Source organism: Hippoglossus hippoglossus, chromosome 10 (genome assembly GCF_009819705.1).
Source record: "Hippoglossus hippoglossus isolate fHipHip1 chromosome 10, fHipHip1.pri, whole genome shotgun sequence".
Classification (NCBI taxonomy): Eukaryota; Metazoa; Chordata; class Actinopteri; order Pleuronectiformes; family Pleuronectidae; genus Hippoglossus; species Hippoglossus hippoglossus.
The window spans coordinates 11,648,846-11,665,992 of NC_047160.1; the positions used below are offsets into that span (position 1 = coordinate 11,648,846).

At 45.6% G+C, this 17,147-nt stretch overlaps 1 protein-coding gene across 6 annotated transcripts in view; it reads left to right on the plus strand.

Moving 5' to 3' along the window:
- The window catches only part of LOC117768974 (neuroligin-3-like), a 145,217-nt gene that overhangs the window by 63,184 nt on the left and 64,886 nt on the right, over positions 1 to 17,147 (plus strand). For all 6 annotated transcript variants that reach the window (XM_034597509.1, XM_034597512.1, XM_034597513.1 and 3 more), the window contains one exon: positions 16,538 to 16,723. In XM_034597509.1, coding sequence (XP_034453400.1) covers positions 16,538 to 16,723 — 186 coding nt within the window. The remainder of the gene's footprint in view (positions 1 to 16,537; positions 16,724 to 17,147) is intronic.

Sequence of the window (17,147 nt, forward strand, 5' to 3'; positions counted from 1 at the left end):
GGAGAAGGGCATACGGCTCAATAACTCAATTCTTAACAATTAGCCCCTGACATGTCCCCAAGAAAACAGATTGAGAGGACTCCAGTGGATAATATTTTCAAAACGTCGCCAGATTATTTAAAAAAAGACAGCATGGCAAAACAAGCTGTGGCGCTGTTTTCAAATTAAACATGTCGTCTGATCAGATCGGAATTTGTACGTACGCAATTCTTCATAATGTCTCAACAGTTTAGATGCTTTTCTCAGCATCAGCGTGGCTCTGAGCACAGGCTGCACCAGCCTCTTACTGTACTCTGGGTCTGTCTGTTCTCCTGGGTCACTAATTATCAACAGCACATTCAAACATTTCAAATGGCACTGTCCTTATCGCTCCCAATTATAAACATATTATGCAGTAATCGGAGGGGCTCCTGGATCTGGGGTCACATCTCATCTAACTGGCCGTGTGCTCGCCGCTCCCCGCCCCTCCTCTGAGCACAGCATCTCAGCCGTGGACCTCGCAGAGAGTGACCTTGGACCAAGCGCTGACCTTGCTGCATCACTGCAGTCCATTGTTATTAGATTGCCGAGGAAGAAGAAAAGCAAACGCAGTCCATCTCGCCTCCGTTTGGTCTCGGGTGAACTTTCAAGGGGATAGGGCGAACAAATAGACCTGTCTGAGGGTGTTTGACTCTTGTGCGTGTGGGGGTGTGAATGTGTGTCTGTGTTTGGATGTTTGATTGACACAAGCGCTTGTGTCGATGAAACCACACAAAACATGACTCGCAGACAAACATGGAGTTGGCATTTGGAGTCCTCTGCTCAGGGGAGCACTCCCATGCCTGAGGGGATCGCGCTCACTCAGTTCTCTCCATTGGGTTCTGATGGGCCGTGCGCTGTGGTCTGATTGTAAAGAGGTCGTAGCTTTGTGAAGGAAGCCCCAGAGGCCACCTAGAACAATTAGAAATATGTGTTTCTGGGTCACTGGAGCACAGTTACAAGTCTGGTAATACTATTCTATTTCCTGAGAGTGGAGGCAGAGGAAGTGGCTTTACTCTGGCTTTTGTCTGATTTCGAGATGTGATATCTCTGAGCCGGAAGCACCACGCATGCTGCTTTGTTTGAAATGCTTTACACTTCGCCACAATGCTGCAGATGTCTATGGTCGTATACTTTACGCTGTATATTCTGATCTTTCTCTCCCCAACTCAGTCGTCCTTAAGTCAACAGCAAGCTGTGCTGCAAACACAGCAGTGACAATACCAGTGTGCGAGCAGTAACCCAGCTACAAGTGAGCTAAGCCTAATATAAACATGGCCATCATTTCACTTATGCACAGCAGAGCATGCACCAGTGTAAATCATATATCCATGAAAATAGGCCTCAGTTCACCATAAATATTTGATGAAATCAACAATACAGGAACTGCAGAATACTACACAAGAACATGTGTGTGATTCAATTCATTTTTCATGTTAACACTGCTGTGAGCCTAATGCATTCATTGGAAGCTTTTTGCCACGGGCAACATACAGTACCTCTCTCTGAGGCAGCATACCTGCTGCTTAATATAGGAGTTATCAAGTTAACAATGCTTGACAGGGATTAAAATGGATATGGATTCCTGAGTGGCAGAAACTCAATGACACAGATCATATTAGTTGAACTGTTAAAGGTGTCAGACCCTGTAAGTCGAGTTCAGATTTTAGGTTGCGTGTCACTGTCGTTCGTGACTCACATAGGAAGCTTGTAATCCTTTGACTCGAAATGTCACAATCAGCAGGGCTGGATTTAGTAGATTTTCACCTGACAGCAACGATATACATGGAGAACGTTTCACCTTCCTATTTTTCTTCCTGAAGTATGAACGTATAGGAGGGATGCCTTAGGGTTTGCCTGGGATCAGTGCATCCAGCTGTTACGTATGCATGAGAATCTGGAACGATATGCATTATCATAAATAGTATAAGGGCTGCATCAAAACAGATTATCTCCCGACTCAATAATTTTGCTGGGTTGTATCACACCAGTCTAAATTGATCATCGACCCCCATCATTTCAGACATGAATTGTGTATCAATTATCTCCCCGGCTCAGGCACGCTGGGGTGTGAGTGCAGTCCGCTATGATTTGGTATCCTACTTCTGGCATGCAAATGCATGTGCCTCCTAAGGTAACATTTTTCATGCAGGATTATAAAACGCTGACTGTTTGCTGTGCCTCCTGCACGCGCCATTTGCATTTTAATGTGCACCACCATTTACATTTACTAACAATACCACTGTGGTCAAAATTGTGGTTGAATTTATTATTATATTAACGGTAATGCCGGCAGTATGGTGAGGGTAAATAGATGGAGGGGGAACGTGAGGCCTTTAAGAACATGGAAAGTCTCAGCTTTTAAAGATAGAAAGTCAACACATTTCTTCCGAGTAAACAAGTCCAGGGCCATTTGCTGGGGGCACCACTGCTCTAGTGCCCATTTCCCCCCATGTTGTGGAAGGCTAAATTAGCCTCCTCTGGAGCCAATTTAGCTGAATTAAGGAGCTTAGAAAGGTCATACTTACATTTCATTTCAACCTAATGGACATTGCGATAGGAATGCAATTTTATTTGGTTGCCTAGATCACCAGCAGACACTTCAAATCTTGATGAGACTAAATATTCAGTCATTATTCCTGATCCCCTGTCACCCAGAAGCTTTGCAGGTGGCTCGGGCAAAAACACCTCAGGTATCAAATATCTTTATGGCATTTCCCCAAATTAGGCCTCCAATCCGCCGCATGTTTGGCCATCGAGCGACCTCGTTAAGTAAAATAATGAATGAATCGCGCAGGTAATTATGAAAACTGCTCACAAGCTGGGACTAATGCTTCTGCCGGTTTAATTAGAGCGGGAGCCTGCCACTCAAGGCTCCTCGCCGAGCCGATCGTGGCTTCTCGGGCTGCGAGGAGATAAGGTTCGTCTCAGGAGCTCAGTGCGGTAGAAATCTGCCACAGCTACACAGGATGCTACAGGTAGCAAAACGCTGAGCACATTGAGCCACACAGCACAGCCTGGCCCAGTTGTCCCGGGCTAGAGACAGGAAGAGCAGTTAACCACCTGCTTCCAAATGTGGGAGCTATTGCGGTGCAGTTAACCTGTCAAAGACAAGAGGAAAGTATTGTCATCAGCATATGCCTTGATGGCCCCGCAGAGAGCTTTAACAGACATTATAGAGCATTATCCATAGCACAGACCGTTAGTGGACGCTCAAGTGAAGGAATAGATGTGGGGATGTGTGTGTGTGTCTGTGTGTGTGTGGGGGGGTGATTCGATGAACACAATTGGCTTTATTTCTGTTCTGCACATGCCAACCGTTTGCTGCTGATGCTATCAAAGAGCCAGAGGGGGTGACTGGTGCATTGACTGAAACAAGATGTCCCGCTAATAAGATTCAGAATCCTTCCTTCCATTTGAACGTGTCTATTTCTCCCCCATTATTGGCATCGTTGTTGAGTCAGTAAACCACCCTCGTAACCTCTGGGCAGAACGACTCGGAAGGATACAGAGTCACCGACAAAGTGTGTCAGGCCGGCGAGAGCGAGCCAGACTCAGAGAGAGAGGTGACATTGGCCGTGACTGCCCACAACCACCACAAAGCAATCTGTATAATGAGTGGTTTCCCCTCTGACTGAGGTGACACTGTCATTTTGTTCATACATCGCAGCTCAATACATCCCTCCCAACTGTAGTCAGCCCTCTCAGGCCCGGAGGGAGAAGAGGAGACAGTGGGGATGGCACACACACACACAGAAAGCGATGAAAGAGTTCACCAGGGCAAATGGGAATATACGCTTTATATTAAATGAAATGTTATCACATTGGTTCAGTCTCTTTGATTACAATTACAAAGAAACCAACTATAATATGAGAATTTTGCATTTGATTCCCTCCAAGTTTTTTCTTTTTTTTTCTTTGATGCAAATATAATTCCCTCAGAACATTTGGCAGAAATTGGTTACACTCCTTTACTTCTTTGGTGGATAATAAATGTCGACGCTCGTGTTGTTGTTTACATTATGTCTGTTTTGAAAATACAAGCATGTGCCCCAGATAAGCCCATGGGCTTATGCGGCGCGCAGCCACGGTTCAAAACATATGAACTCACAAACGTCTGCCATCAAATAAAGCAAAGAGAAACTCGGTTAAGGGAAGAGATCTGGTGGGGATTGCATCAAATTAGGTGACTGACAAGCCTAGTAATCTGGAGCGCAGAGCATTTTTCATTTAATAACACTCAGAGACGTCCTTGGGAAAATGGAGTATGCGACGATGCTCAGCTGACGGAGAGGGAGAGGGGACAGCGGAGCCGCCAGGGCGGGGGTCATGTTCGAGTACAGTGACAATTCCTTCCGACAACGTCCCATCGTATATTTGCATCGTCAGCACACTCCTTTGAGCAGGGATGTCGTATTTAATCAAATTACCTGCGAGAGCCGCTCCTTCTTTTATTAATTTATTGAAGGTGGTGGTGGGGGGGGGGGGGGGGGGGTGAAGGGAGTCAGGGGGAATGGAGGCGCACGGATGAGCTCCTTTTTTCGCAATGAGTGTGTTTGTGCTCTCTGAAACGTGAACCGAGAGGCCTGAGCTAACAGGAGCTGACAGTGGCAACCGCCCTCGTGCTCGGCTGTGAGAGGACCAGTTGGCTTTTTCACTCGAGCCTCGTTAGGGAAATAGTGAGACGAGTCGTGTGTGGCTCAGAGACAAGAGCTGGGTCTGCCGCTGCCGCTGCTCAGAGGGAAAATGGATCAGGTTTGACTGTAGACGTCAAGAGTTTGAGTCTCAGAAGCTGTTTTGTTAAGCGGTGGTGAGGATGGCAGGCATCTCCCTGTAATGTAGAAAAATGCTGAATTAGCAATGTTGATGAACCGTGTGTAATGTATTTGTGTTTGAGGTTACAACCTTTAATTTAATTGATTTAAACTAATTGATTTTGTCAATGAAGATAAAACACAGCCAGGACACGGAATGTGGTGGCGGCACAGGCGGCGAAAATGAATAAGACGAGATGTAGCTCAGTCGCGGCACCACCTCTCCACCCCACTCCACTCTGTGCTTTGGCCTTTGGCTCTCAGGTGTACAGTGCGTCTGGACAGCCTTTGGGGCGCAGGGAACAAAGCCGCTGTGACATTTTATCTGACGGTAGCTCCTGTGGGGCCTGAGCCATGCTGCCGAAGTGTCAGGCAGATTTTAGCGCAATGAGGAGAGGGGGGGGGGAGCCAAACAAACAGAGACCTGGCACAATCTCCCAAAGCCGAGCAGTGCAGACGAGCACAGAGAGACGTCCCCGGGGATCGCAGGATGCCGAGATGAAACAGAAAGCGAGATCTAACCTTTTTGTTGTTGTTGGAACCCAGTTCTTTAGTGCTGCTAGATTAAAAGGAAGAATGGTAAAGTGAAATGAAAAAGGAAACACTTCAGCTGTTTGAACGCGGAGCCCCTTAGTGGAAGCAGGACTCCAATATCAATTGAAAGGGGAGAAAATATCGTCATCCTTTGAAGGACATGGGGACAAGTGTCTTTTGTGTAGTACATGGCCTTTGTGTTACATGCAACAATACTAGACAGGCACACTCCCTCCATTGCAGAAGTGTTATGGTAATCATAAGCACTATTTCAAAAGCTTTTCATCCATTTTTCATGCCTGATTGTTCTCAGGGTAAGAGAACAGGCATGTTTCATCAACAAAGGAATATGCGAAGCCAAGCAAGTCGAGTACCCTCACAAGGTGGAGTATTAAATTCTGCATATGCAGAAACATACTAGGTTCAGTTTCGATGAGATAGAAAGATGCCAACTGCCAATAATGACATTAAATATGGTCAGTGTTGGTTGGTATTGTTAATAAACCACACAACCACAGATTTACATTCCTGTGTTACCCATCTTCAATGCTTAGCAATATATTTGATTATATCATGACATGAAAAACAACAGGAGGCCCTTGATATCCCCTTGTCAGGCAATGGTAACTTTTAACGTAGGAATAATGCTATTTCATACTGACATTATCATGACTTCATTTACACCATATGATGGCAAATTATTGGTTTGTATATATATCAGTTGTAGATTATGTCTGTAATGTTATTGTTTGCAAAGGTTACTGCATAACTACATTATATGATGTACTTTGCTGATTTCATAGTGACATCATGATGACATCATGCCAACGTATGATCATAAATGTTTTTTTTGATCTATATAAGCTTTAGGTCCTGTCTATTGTCCTATAGGACGCAGAGATTCTTAAAAAAATGCACTTTTCAAACTACACATCATTTTGTTTCTTCTTCATGATTTTCATTTATTACATGGCATCTTATGATGGGGAATCAATTTACAATCAATAACTCCTTTAGCTTGCCTCTATAGCCTTATTATCAGCAGAGAGATCTCGGAAAGGTTTTTTCTGAGAAATATTTTTGTTCACCCTGAATTTGAACTCGACTGTTGAGCGATCAACTCGAAAAGTAAATCATCTGGGGATAACATCCCAAGTGATATTCCCACTACGTTTGAGGAAACTCCGTCCATGAATTGTTGAGCTATGTTGTACAAACACATTTCTAACACAACAGACTCAATTTTTTAAGATTTGTTGCTTTTCTTCAGCTTCAGATTTTGAGGAACCTTTTAAGTGTCTTTAATTTGCTAAATGCAGATTTGGATGGGGTCAAATTAAATGTGCAGCACAATTAGCCCCCCCCTCTCACCACTCTCAATAGGGTTGGTATTAACCTCCTGATTCTCTGACAGAGAGATGAAGAGATACCCACCACTGCTGTTAAGCTGGAACTGGAGCTGGAGCCCCAGGAGGCACTGATAAAATCCCCAACTTAGCACTCCACTGTGCGCTGCGCAGCCAAGTTCAGCCTCACATGGCCCGGGCTGCTCTAGCCTACACCAAAGTGATCCTCTTGCACCATCCTCCTGGTGTGAAGAAGAGGAAGATCATAGCGGAGAGAGTCAGAGGTCAGGGTGAGAAGAAAAGAGGGAGGCAGCAGTAAGTGAGAAGGTGCTGGAGGAGTAAGATGGTGACTGAGAGGTAGTTTAGCAGGAATGGCTTGGGGGAACGTCTTGCAGTGTCAAAGATCAGGCGGTTGTTTCAAACAATGCTTACTGCCTCTGATAAGCAGCATCAGACCTCTGAAAACAGTGCTTAACAACCTCCTTTATGGGCGGCAGACTTTCTGAAATCAGCCCGGCTCCATTAGTTAGCAGTGTCATGGCTTCTGAGAGCAAGGCTATAAACAACCAGCGAGGACCTTTTATACCTGAACTCACTTTGTCAGAACTGCTGCTCGCTATGATGGCTGATCCAGATCTCATACCTTTTTCCACACCAGAGAGTAAATGCATGCTATTACCACTGGCCCAGGCCACTGCTCGCCTTGCCATCGTTCCGGCACTTCATTAAATTGATATTGTGGGAAAACGCACGGGCAGTGCCCAGTCTTTAGTTCGTGAACACACCCAGACTCTCTGCCAGTTCCCAGTGGCTAGTGTGCTGGCCGTAGACCTAGTCAGTGTGCTTGGCTGATAATACAAATGGTAATGAGTGACTGGCTGCTGCTGGGACTGAAAGCAAAAGTGCTGTCATAATTGAGTTAGATTAATTAAAGGAGCTCCACTGTATTCGAACAGATCAGTGCATCTTGTTAGAAGGCTGTGCCACGGTTCGGGGCACTGCAGGGGTGTGTGTTTGTGGCCAGTGTTTGTGCGTGTGTAACCTGCAGATTGTGGGTTAGGTGGGTTGTTTTGTGAGGAACTAATTGAAATGAGAGGCGATGTGCGAGTCTCAGCCAACATGGCCGGTCCATTTGTCAGGGTGACATCACTGCACTCACACCCCATCCATCTCCGCCCGGCGCCACAGAGCCATGCTCCTCCTGGTGATTAATATCCATACCTCCCTCACTGCACTGCATACAGCCAACCCCCCCACCAACCCCCCTCTCCGAGCACACGCACACCCACAAACAAACAAATACTCACACACACACTGTTGGAAGCTCTCCTCATCACACAGTGCACTCATCCACACTCCCATTTAGTCTCCCATATACACTCACGGCCAGAGCCCGGAGCCAAACAGGTTGCACACATAAACTTCCTAAATGTTCCAAACAAAAACCATCCTTGGTCTTTGGTAGTTTTGGGTATCACGTGTTTTGAGCTCGAATTTTGTGGATGGGAAAAACATTTTGAAATCCATCTTTATTTGATTTATTTAGACCCGGCTGCTAATGTTTGACTGGAGCTGGACCCACTAGCATTAGCATATTCTGGGGCATTATGACTAAATGGTAAATGGACTGTATTTGTATGGGGCTTTTCTTATCTTGATGTCCACTCGAAGCCCTTTACACTACAGTTTTGCCCATTCACACACATTTATACATTGCATCTATGTGCAGCACATTTTCTTTATCTCTATCTATGTCTTGCTCAAGGACACTTTGGCACACAGAATGGAGAAGCCTTTGTTCGAACCATCGACCTTCTGGTTAGTGGACGACCTCCATCACATAATTTTAAAGCATTTTGCTCTGTTCTGTCTTTCAGAAGCTTAAAGGATGAAGTGTGTGATATCCTGTTTTTCTTCTATTGACAACAAATCCGATAAAAAGGCCAAAACCGACAATGTGGTAGTTCATCTCTCAATACTTTCCGACTTCATAACCCTGTCTGCGGCACTCTGCCACAAACCTGTTTGTTCCCACTGAAGATAAAAATCTTTAAAAAGAAGTCACTCACACAGGATATACTTTGATTTCTTTTAAAGGGTTAATAATGTCCTAAAAATACAGTTGGACACTATAATTTTCTGCAAATGTTGTATTTGTTGGGTACAGGATGGTGTGTATATATGTAAGATTGACTCTAAATAAACTACAGTGTCAAAGTTTATTTTAAATTTATATTATACAAACATATTTTATAGGTTTTTCATAATCTTGAACAAGAACAGAAAAACTATATATAGCTTGTGATCCATTTGGCCTGTTCATTACAGTAAGAAACACAGAATTTCCCTAGACTAGAATTGTTGTAAAAGCAGGACGAGCACACATGCGTAACAAGCGTTGTAGATGATAGCGGATCAGGCACAAACTTTGTTTTCAGTGTGTGATGCATAAACATCAAATGGCTTGTTTCCTATCAAGTCCTAGCTTCTTGTCAATTTGGAGCAACTTCCATATCAGAACACAACCCCACTGGCAGACGCACCACTGTCTGTAGCCAAAAATATAATACCCTGCTGAAGACAAATAAAACATCACTCATACAGTACACACCACAGCACTAAACCTCGGGAAAACAGATGTTCCCTTAATTTGCTGCCGTTGATTTGCAGCTAAAGTTGCAAGGGTTTTACAAATGAACAAATATGAAGAGACAGGATGCACAGTATCAGGAATAAAAGCCGTCTAACGCGGCTGCCACGGCTTATTTCGCAAGTTCTCTTGAGGAAGGTTCAACCAAAACTAAGCTCATTATGTCCAGCTATCAGAGCTACTCCAACCTGAGGAGGAGAGGAGTCAGGCTTTGAAGATCCTCTAAATGATGACCTTTCTCTCCCACTCTGCTCCACTGATGTGCTTTGATAAGCCGAGCTCTGATCTCTTCCGCGGTATCACAGCGCATCACTGCACACCGCTCCGTCCTCCCTGCGCTGGGTGGTGCTAAACTTTCTCACCACGCCCTCAAATTACATCACCCAGACTTGCTGTCATGTTTCACACCGCGTCTTTGAACTCGTGCAGCCACGGGCCAGAAACGTTAGGCAGGGCACCCTGCATACATTTTTGCTGTGTTTAAACAGAGAACGGTGGATATACAGTGAGAATATTTCATTTAAATATATATCACACTGGAGTAAAGGCAGCTTTTTTTGTTCAGGAAATTTCTACTGCATGTTCCTCCAAGTGGAACCAAAGTGCTGCTTAACCTCACAGTTGTGACTCTCCAACACCAGTCTCTCCCTCTCCCTCTGTGGGAGCGTGTGTGCCGCCTCCGTACCAGCTGTGAGATACAAAGCTTCCCATAATGTAAAAGCATTTCGCTGTCTGTGCTAGATTCTGTGCTATATTCACTGGAAGGAAAGACGTTAAGAGATATGCAGAGAGGAGAAAAAACTGAGATGGAGAGTAGGACTCAGGAATACAGGAGACATGATAGGGAGAGATGCTGAAGGGAGGGTGGGAGAGAGGCACAAGGGAGCAACAAGCGCGAGAGCCGACAGCCGCTGCCATGGTCGCTGTGTGATTGATTGAGTGGCGTTCAGATGCCAGGGGTCATACATATGCAAACTGCTCATTTGTAGTTGCTGCCAGGGCCGCTGTCCAGCCGAGCCCTTGAAAAGCGTTGCCTGACCACCGGGACGCATCACACAATCAGATTAAGCACCGAACTCACATGTAGGACGAGCAGCAGCTGCCACGTGCACCAGCAGCTCTAACATTCAGTGTCTGTTTTCCGTCCCTGTCTGCTGTAATAAGGGCCTCGTCAGTCTGTAAGAGATCTGGGTTTTAGGGACTCAGATACGTGTCAGATGAGTTTTGGTCTTTGTGCAGCGCACATTTTCCATCTTGACATTTTGCTTTTGTTTATTTTTTTCAGTGCCTTGTTGCACACAAACTATATTTTCCATCTGAGTGGCTCGGTCCGTATGCAGCATGCACAGTACGCACAGCGCTCTATCTCCAGCATCATGCGCCGTCCGCCTTTCAGCACATCCACCTTTCAGCGAGCAGCACACTCCACATCTATCTGTGTCACTACAGATGCCGAGTGTCTGAGACTAATACTCAAGCCGAAGCATTTAGGTTTCTGTTAGTCATCGGTTCGCTCACATTCTCAGCGCTTTAGTGAGCGCGTTATCATTCAGTTTGAACTCGCCCAGTGTCGAGGGGTCGGGCCCCTGGAACATCATATGACTTTTTCGCCATTTGAGGCGATCTGATATTTTCTTTAAATATTGATTTGAGACGAGGCCGGCAGGAACCCGGGGGCTCATACATAAATTCCTCTTTTCACCATTTCTAGTCTCATTCTGCGATCATGCTATATTTATTAATACGGAAGTAATCATTTGTAGGAGTGACAATCAAAGTTTTTACCCCCCTCAAGTCTTTATTTTCTCTTCCCACCGGAAACAAGCATGTGGTTTTGGGTAAATGGTCTTCAGTGTTCAGGCTGCCATAAAGAGGCTTTCTTGTACTTGCCTGCACTTCTCTCTCTCTCTCTCTCTCTCTCTCTCTCTCTCTCTCTCTCTCTCTCTCTCTCTCTCTCCCCCTCCCACTCACTCTCTCTCTTTCTCTATGTCTCTCGCCCTCCTGCTCTCAGATCCGACTGTGCTCAGGCCGTGCTATTGGGCAGCGAGCTGTAAACAGGAGCTGCACACTGATCCAAGTGGCAATCACCTTCATTCAGGCCCACGCCTCCCCTCCTGTCCCCATATCTTCACCCAGACTTTTTTATCTTTGGGTCTTGTCTGTGTGCTGAAATCTTCACCCCACCAAAAAAAAAAGGAAAAATGATCAATCTTGTGGGAATGACTCCCTGTGTGGTGGATGGACCGCTGGGTATGCCCCTTGCTCATCATGAGCCTGACACACAGGCCCTTTATGTGGCTGTGTGGAGGGTGGCCCCTTTCCTCCACTGCTTCTCATCCACACCCCAGAGGCTCCCATTCAGCCCGGGCCTGGCTGGGGGGGAAGTTGGATCTCTTTTGTAGTTGGGGATTCTTAGGGGAGGCTGTCAAGGCTGTGACTGTGTGGGCCTTTATTTCCCCAGAGAAGAGCAGAGGGGGAGAAAAGATAGAGGGAGAGGGCAAGAGGGAGACGGGTGGGGGGGGGGAGTACCAAAAGGAGAGTTAAGACACAGACAGCCTTGTTAACTGCCAGCCCCAAAGAGAGAGAGGATGAGAGGGAGAAAGAAACAGGGAAAGAGGCGAAGTCGAAGCAAGAATGAATCCAACAGAAAACCAGAAAACTTTCCCTCCGTTACGTCACTGCTGTCATTTCCATCCTCCTCCTCCTCATTTCCTCTACGCCTCCCTATCCGTTCCCTCCATCTGTCCATGTGTAAGCTCACTCTTCAGCTCAATAACAAGCTTTTGCCCTCTCCCTCACCCTTCCTCGCCTCTCTCTCGCCCTCCGCCATTACTTCACACACATTCCATTATCTGGGAGACCAGGCTAAGAGAGATGTCTAGGGTCGGAGCGATCATTATCATCACCTCTTTCCGCTACACTGTGAGTTATGGCCCGGCGTATAGGAAACAGACATTTAAATCATAATCAATAGAGCAATATCAATGCTGAGAGGCATGGCTAAAGGAAATCACTGCCGCGGCTCGGGAGGAAACAGAGACGCTTAGTTTAGACTGAGATAGTGGCGTGTGCTTATTGACAAATTATGACCAACAAATCCAAATCCACAAAACGCAATATGTGGCGGCACGTTCCAAGCTGCCTGTAAAATAAACTGTGGCATGATTGTGGCACATTACTGGAACTGTGTGGAAACGGAGAGGTAGTAGATTTGATCCGTGGTCTCCTGGAACGTCCTCGTCTGCTGCAGCACGGTGGAGGCTGAAGCTCAAACACTGCAGAGAGGGGACGCTGTCACACTGCACACATTACCCGACCTTCTGATCATGTTAAGGTGACAGGGGCGACCAGGTTCCTCACAGGGGGGGGAGCTGTGCTACAGACACACAATGTTTGGTCCAGCAAAGGGCGATGCAAGGTGACAGGCGCGACCTGACCCGGCTGCGACCAGTCCATGGTCACCGCTGCCACTCCGACTGAGATCAGCGCTGAATCTCTGACTCTGCGCTGCCAGGAGGAGAAAATACAGGTTCTTCATACGGCAGAAGTGCACTGCATCACTGTCAAGGCAGAGCAGCTTTGAGGCATGATACAAAAACACATCATGTAATCAGTCTGGACAAATTACAGTTGTAGCATGCGAGGAAAGTGCACAGAATCACTGTTATTAACTCATACAGCCCGTTTGCAGTGAATAAGAGACGCTCATGCAAATTCCATGTCTACTTCAGCTGACACGTGTGGGCAGGTTCAGCTCCATATTTGGAAATCTTTGTTTCGGCCTCTGAGAAAATTTTAGACGCTTCTTGTTGACGTGACCTTTTACGAGTGATGCTTATATAACCTGTTTTCTACACAGATCTTGTTAAATATATTTTGTATTTGGCATACATGATTTAAGAGGGTTGGCATAAAAAAAAGATCATTATATGATTTTCTCCAGTGTAGTTCTTTATATTCGGCGTCCTCCGTCCTAACAAAACATTTTCCACTGAAGCACTTGAGCTTGGTACAGAAAACAGCGTCTTGTTTTTAAAAGAGAAGAAAGCATCAGGCAAACCATATTTGACTACAATATTCCTCCTGTGGATTTACAGCAAGGCTCGAGTCTCGCCTCACTCATTGGGTCTGAAAATGTCTAAACGCAACTCACAACAGGCAAAATTAATCATGTCACCGAAGAAATTAATTCACTCTAAAAATTAATTTGTATTCACTTTCCTGCAAAAGCATGAGATCAACTCGAGCTCTTTACTATTTAATTAATATTTCATGTTTGTTGAATTAACTTGACTGGGACACACTGTAATTATGTAAGCTGTTTGTGCCAAAGTCGATTGGTCAGATCATTTGAAAGAGAATTTGCAAACTGATTTGAATTCATGCATCTAATGAAGATGCATCTGACAAAGATGAAAAATACTCTTTAATCATAACAAATATTTTATAATTAAAATCTTATTGTATGGCGGCACTGCTCTGCGCTATGTCAGGTTGAGTAACGCAGTCAAGCACATAACGAGCCTGACCAAGAAGCGGCAGCCCAGAATCCCAAGGTCCTGTGTAGGTGGGAGCTGTGAACACAGTGCAGTGCACATCACGGTTCATGTGCAGCCAAAGCCCACGCAGTGCTGATCAGATGGGGATCATCTGCTACATGTGGAAATCTATCATCCAGTCCCGGATGAGAAAGGAGAAATTAAGATAACTACAACCAGCGACAAAGGGGAATCCGTATATGTAATGTGTGTCTGTATTAAGTAATTGGAGTATGAGATAGGTTAATATGTTTCTGTACATTCTTCTCGAAAATCTGACTTAAAGGCCAGCAGTTATACTAAAGTGAAGAACAAAAGAAAATATTCATTAAATGAAAGGTTGAACACCTTCAGAGCACATGCAGGAACACAGGAAAGACTGCTATAAATATGTATATATATATTAAAAAAAAGTCTATGCATGAAGACAATTATTTTTGCTATCATAATTGCTTTGCAAAGAAAATAATTTTGGTCACCTTTCCAATTAAAACATAACCAGCGGCTATTTTAGATGTTGTTTTTTTTAAACGGTGCCCGCAGCGCATCCTGTCCAAGATACTGTCTTCCACATGCACAGTTTAATGACCAGTTTCATTTATAGATGCAAAGGAATCAACACGGCTAAACAAAGAGTCGCAGCAGATGAGACTATTGAGTTGCGCTCCACTCTGCCAGCTGGGGATCCAATTGTAATGATTTACATTTTGTCATTTAGTAATGCCTCATGTCGCAGTGCCAAATAGATAATGTTTATTATATATTTTCAATTTGGCTAACAGTTGCACGGAATTCCTCTTACCTGCCAGTCTCCTGACATTTCTTAACCCATCTGACATACACTTGGTGAAGTGTGAACCATTTCGCAAATGAGGGTTATTCTGGGAGAGTCTCCTCTCACCCCACCCCCCCAGCCCCACAGCCACCCAGGCGAGGGTTGTAAAAGCTGTTGTCCTTTGGTTATGACAGAACGGGAGGAGCAGCCGCAAGAGAAACAGAAAAGGAAAAGCTCCTCAATTGGATCGAGTCGCCCCTCTGTCCGTGTCCGTCTCTGTTCCTTTGCCTGTCTCTTTCACTCGCTCTCTCTGCATGTGCCCTGCCGCTCTGTCATCCTCAGGGATGCGTCTGAAGGAGACCATCTGTTGATCCATTTGTCTCCTGCTTTGCTTCCTCTGCCACCGCCTCTCTACTATCGATGATCAGGCCTGGCCTTTCCCCTGCCCACCCTCTTTGTTGCTGCCACCAGGCACTCGGTGGGCGAGGCGGGTGTGCTGCCGGGGTTGGGGCAGGAGGTTGTGCCCTCTGTAGTTTATGATTCACACAAAGAGAAAGAAATAAGTAGGCATCGGCAGACATGCATCCTGTTTTGTACAAACACGCCATAAATAGCTAATGAGCCTGAAGCAGCTGCTTTCTTATCTGTGTGTTATCTACAGTGTGCATCATTGGGCTGACCTGAGTCCAAAAAACAAACCGATTTGATCTTTTTTTTTGCATTGCTGATATCAAAACTATTCCATTTTCCCACCCACCCTTAGGACTTAAACACAGAGAGCTTATCATTATATGGAGGCATAGACCATGAAATAGATGTTAGAAACAATGCTGTGGGACCATCACTGGATGCTTGCGAACATTCCCCCACCATCGCATTTATTGCTTGTGAAGTGTTTGCCGATATTGCCACTAAAGAGAGAGGGGTCTTGGTTTCCATGCATGTCTCCCAGCTGTCACCGCGTGTGCATGTTCAGGTGTTTGATGGACACTGAGTCCACTGTGGGGACTTCGGGGATGGCTTGCCTTTGATCTTCTCCCGCGACTCTCGATTACCCATCATTCAGCTTGGCTTAGGCCCCGGAGAGCAGCTGCGAGAGGGAGGTGTGTTAACAGGAGCTCGGATGTGCCCAAGAGAGGCTCGCTGTCCAACTCAAGCATCATACAGCAGATTACACAGACACGGAGGAAAATGTGCACGGACAGTGGCTGTTGTAAATGTTTAGGCTGAAAGTATGTGGCACTACATGAGCATGAGAGGGAATCCAGACGCTGCCAGAGGAAGATGCTGACTCTGATAGGAAATATAATGAGGTCACAGTCCATATCTAGGTGTTCGCAGCATCAAAATGATTGTAAATCTTATTATCCTGTCTTATTCTGTCTCTCTCTCTCTCTCTCTCTCTCTCTCTCTCTCTCTCTCTCTCTCTCTCCCCGTCCGTGGAGTTTTCATAGATTTTGTAAGGTTTTCATCAGGACTGCTCAATATATCTGATGATAGGTGTACACCCAGGGAGACGTGCCATTGATTTCCCATAAGGTGCAGATGACATGTGGTCACGCACACTCCTATTTTACCAACAGCCGTGTCGTCTAATAAGTCACAAATTCTCTGCTGCTGTCACCTGGAGTGATTTTCGTCGGATAAAAATCGGGGCGGGGTTAGCCATTGTGGATAACCTTTTGTGTTGCAGGTGCACATGGAAAATAAATAGCTGTGTATGCAGGTTACTACAACGTGCAGACTACCTACTTCTCTATTTTGGCTCAAGGCTCATTTTAAATATGTAAAACAATGTTGCGTTTGCATTTGATTTTATCTGTGCATGTTTTTTAATCTCTTAATCCCTGTATGTTTCGCAGGCTTCCTCAGTACCGGTGACCAGGCTGCCAAAGGAAACTATGGGCTCCTCGACCAGATCCAGGCTTTGAGGTGGATCAGCGAGAACATCGGCTTCTTTGGCGGCGACTCCAACCGCATCACTGTGTTCGGTTCTGGGATCGGAGCGTCCTGCGTCAGCCTGCTCACCCTCTCCCACCACTCTGAAGGTACAGCACAGCAGGGGGGGGGGGGGGAGTAGTGAATGTTTTAAGAGGCAGGTGTTTGCATTTAAATCACCCTGTCACTCATTCGCATTGGGAAATTGGAACCCCAGGGCAGATTTGAAACCACATGTGGGACTTGACACACTCTGCTGGTTTGCCGGAATCACGCATGTCAGAAATAAACATGTAGGTGTAACGTGTCTTTGTGAGCAAGATAAAATAGGACAGTGTGTGCCAGGGAGAGCTTTTTAGCGGCAGCCACATGCTAAATGACAAACAGACTCCCAATGTTCTCGTTGTAAGCAATGCTGTTTATCTGCTGGCTACCTTAATGCCACTTCATGATGATTTACTGCCCAAGTAGGCCATGTCTTTAATACAAAATGCAGCATGTGTGCTTAACCTGCACATGGGATAGACTTCCCTC